Source organism: Mauremys reevesii, linkage group 11 (genome assembly GCF_016161935.1).
Source record: "Mauremys reevesii isolate NIE-2019 linkage group 11, ASM1616193v1, whole genome shotgun sequence".
Classification (NCBI taxonomy): Eukaryota; Metazoa; Chordata; order Testudines; family Geoemydidae; genus Mauremys; species Mauremys reevesii.
The window spans coordinates 74,423,696-74,427,559 of record NC_052633.1 but is presented as its reverse complement, the minus strand read 5'-3'; the positions used below and the strand labels follow the sequence as shown (position 1 = coordinate 74,427,559).

The following is a 3,864-nucleotide window of genomic DNA, read 5'->3' as shown; positions in this document are numbered from 1 at the left end:
GAAAAAGATCCACTTAGCCACAGGCTGGGGAGGAGGAATGTACAGAGGCACGACCCATGCTAGTGCTCAGATTTTTGCTGTTTGTAATTCAATGTCTTTTATCCTTAGTAAGCAAAGGGGTTTGTATCAAGCTGCCATATTGTATATTTGACTAGTCCGGACAGCCAAAGGGCCTTGGAATAACGTTGTTTGACAAGGGGGGAGGCGAATGGCGCCAGGGGAATTGCAAAGCAGCGTGCTGTGTACATTGCTCATGCTCTCCACTAAGAGATTCGCTTATTGCAGGTGGAAACAGAACTGGGGCCGCAGGCAGCATTGTAAGTCACCACCCCTAATTCTAGAGGCTGGAACAGGTGCTTTAAGTGGGGGTGTCTCTCCCCACTTCCACCTAGAGGATGGGGCGGAAACGCTGCGTTGGAGCCCTCTGGCTCCCCCGGGGCAGTGCTGGTGAAGGGGGTGGGGGGCAGCAGCTGAGCCCAGAGCCGGTTCCCAGCTCCTCAGGGGAAGAGCAGGCTCAGAGCAGGGCGGCTGGATCAGAATCCCCAGGCGAAGGCCCTAAAGGGCAGGGTGTAGGGAGGGGAACTGGGGGTGCAGCCAGCGTTAACCCTTTGTGCTCCTTCCACAATGCTAGCGGCTTGGGCCAGCCTTGTTCACTCGGTGCCTTAAATCCCGACGTTCCCGGCAGATGATTTGGGGTCAGCCCAGCGCATGGCAGGGAGTCTCCCCTTTCACGGGCAGCCCTCGGGGAGGGAGAACAGCCTGTCCTGGATGCCGGCCTTGGAGGCAGAGCTGCTGGTGAGCAGAGCCCAGCTCTGTCCTGGCTGAGGGTGGGGGCGGTAGCCAGCTGGGGTTAGCTTTGCTGGGCAAAGGGCTGTCGGGTGCGCTGCAGAGGTTAGTGGATCGGCTCAACGCCCCCCCTTGAGGACAGACCTAGAGACCCCTTCCTTGGGAGCGCTCGGCAAACCGCCAGCCGGGTTCGGAGTGGTCCCCAGTCCACGCAGCAGGGGCGTGAGGGGATGGCTGTTCAGCATACGCTGTATTATATTCTAACGCTGCAGCCAAAGAACATAGACAAGTTGCACTCAATAAAGTGAAACACTCTGTACTTTTTCAAGCATCCAGCAGCTTTTGATTTTTATTCACGCTTGTGAAAGTGACAGTGGTGCAGGGGAAAGAGGTGGGTGTGAGCCCTGGGACCAGAATCCCCCAAGCCAGAGATGCTGGAGGTAGAGTAAGCATACCCCACCTCCCCAAACCACTCCCCCACCCTGCAGAGACCATCTCTGGAAATGAGACGGGAGCTCAGTCCCTGTGGCACATGCAGTCCCCAGCCTCTCAGCTGAGGCTGTCGACAAGGATTGGGGGAGAGGGAACGTAGCTACCTCCCAAAGTGCACCAGGACTGAGCCTCACCGTCTCACTTCACACAGCCTCAGCAGTAACACTGAGGCAACCATCTCCCACCACTAGCCTTTCAGAAGTGGTAACTGGCTCCTCCCCGGACTCGGTGAGGAAAGGCTCTGGGCCAGATCTCCATGCCGCGCCGCTGACGGCTAAGGACACTTGGTGCAATGTCTCCTTCCTGTTGTGCCCCTCGGGGTTACAACTGCACAGGGGCAGGGTTGATTTAGGATCTCACTCCTGCCCCACACCAGCTGTATGCAATGTACAGCGGCAACGTGAGACATCGGAGGCGGGTGGAGTGATTTGGGCAGAAACAGCATGACCCCGCAGGGGACTGACTCTCAAACAGATGGGCTGTTGGCACCTAAGACCAATCCCTGGGATAGCGTTTCTCGTTCTGCGGCATCAAGCCGATTTGCCTCCAAGTGCCGGAGCACTGAGCAGGAAGGAGTCTCTTGCCTTGGCTCTGCGTTCCAAGACTAGGCCTTGGTGTCGGCCACGCCCTCTGGTCCCAGCGAGGCCCTCCTGTACCGCGCTCTCTCGTACTCCCCCACGTTGGACGCCTTCATCTTCTGACGAGCCTTTAGCTGCTTCAGGCGGTTTTTGTCCACTTCGCGCTTGGTCAGGAGGAAGAGGAGGATGCCGGAGGGGAAGCCGATGGCCCTGCGGGAAAGCAGAGCTATGGTTAAACTGCAGGACATTCAGCATCAGGGCAGGGTGGGGCGAGTCACACTGAGAGGCCTGCACTGCCTCAGGGCAGGAACTGACCAGGCTTCTCCCAGTTCTGCCGATGCCCCTCAATCCCAACCCACAGTCCCCCTTGTTCTAGTCCTGGGCTCCTTTCACACAGCTCTGCCAATGCATCAGAGGGCTCCCCTGGCCGGCTCCAGGCTGGGGCAGATCCCCTTTGAGATGTACCCATGCTGCTCCTTACACTTACAGAGAGGATGCCAGATCCTCCCCTGGTACACCACGGCCTGAACAAGCTGCCTCCATAGAGGGTCCCAGGCAGACAGCGCCCACACTGGACGGGGAATTCAATCCCAACAGAACGGGTCTGAGGCTATTTCTAAGCAGGGGACACATGCTGATGACACTCCCGACCCCAGAGGGCGACAGGGATGATCAGCAATGTGCAAGACTCACCAGGCCACACCAACCATCTTCATGGGGTTCTTGGCTTTCCGCGTAGGGATGTACTCTGGGATTTCATGGACGCGCCGGCCAGGTTCTGGCTTGGCTCGTAATTCCAAGGGGGCTCGGCAGCTGCCGTGGATTAGTCTGGCATTGAGCCGGGCCAGGGGTCTGTGGGTCCCAGCTAAGCAAACTGCCCGGCTCACAGCAGCAGAGAAAACTCCTGCCCAACACAAAGCCAGGTTACCCCGAATGCCTACAGACCTCAGAGCGCCACAAAGATCCCTGCCGGGGGAGGGGGCGAGGCAGGTTCCCAGGCGGGCCGGGGATCTCGGTGGCAGTCAGATCAGACGCCTGGTTTTGTGTGATTTCGCATTGGTCTCGCATCGGCACAAAAGAGACCCCAGCCCGGGATCGGGGCCCGTGGGGCCAGACACACGCTAAGGGGCCGGGCTGGTTTTTCAGATCCTGACCCCGCCGCCTCTAATGTCCCCTCGCCTTGTGCTGGAAGGAGAGAACAAGCGGACGGGGACAGTCACGGGCCCAGCACTGACTGCGGCGGGGGCGCTGCCAGCCCTGCGGGCGGGGAACGGGCTGGGTCTGGGGACACCAGGCGCTGGGGTCCCGGCGGGGCGGCCGGAGCAGGGGCTTGGGGGACAATAAGGTCCCTGCCGGCCTCAGCGTCTCCGACTCCAGCCCCACCCAACGGCTCGGCTCGGGCGGTGACCGGGCAGGGGCTGCTGGCTCCCGGGGAACCGGGGGGGGGCCGGGCCCTGGCACCCGGGAGGAGGCGGTGGGGAGGGGCCGGGCCCTGGCACCGGGAGGCGGTGGGGAGGGGCCTGGCCCTGGCACCGGGAGGCGGTGGGGAGAGGCCGGGCCCTGGCACCGGGGGGGGAGGCGGTGGGGGAGGGGCCGGGCCCTGGCACCGGGGGGGGGAGGCGGTGGGGGAGGGGCCGGGCCCTGGCACCGGAGGAGGGGGGAGGGGCGCTCAGTTACCGAACAACCCGCTGAGCGCCGCCGCCGCCATCTCGACAGCTGCTCGCAGAGCTCCCGGCAGGCAGCGCGCCCAGCCGCGGTGCACGCCGGGAGCGGCAGGGCCGTAGGTGGGAGGGGGCGGGGAGGACAGGAACTACAGCCCCCAGAATTCCCTGGGGCGCGATGACTACAACTCCCAGAATGCTCAGGGCGAGGCGGAGCCGGGACTCCCTGCGGCTCCCCCCCCCACCCCCGGTCCAGTACGACTACAACTCCCAGAAGGCCCGGCGGGGTCCCGCTACCCGGACAATGGGCGGGGCTTACAGCCCTGAGAGCGCTGATTGGCTCGGGT

General features: G+C 62.4%; 1 protein-coding gene across 1 annotated transcript; it reads right to left on the bottom strand.

Annotated features, from left to right (window-relative positions):
- Positions 1–1,103: 1,103 nt before the first annotated feature.
- Positions 1,104–3,688, bottom strand: LOC120374618 (probable hydrolase PNKD). The gene is made up of 3 exons (XM_039494547.1): positions 3,534–3,688; positions 2,550–2,760; positions 1,104–2,066 (listed from the first exon to the last, which is right to left on the bottom strand). The coding sequence occupies exons 1-3, from the start codon at positions 3,562–3,564 to the stop codon at positions 1,883–1,885; spliced, it is 426 nt and encodes a 141-aa protein (XP_039350481.1). The 5' UTR covers positions 3,565–3,688; the 3' UTR covers positions 1,104–1,882.
- Between the last annotated feature and the right edge of the window lie 176 nt (positions 3,689–3,864).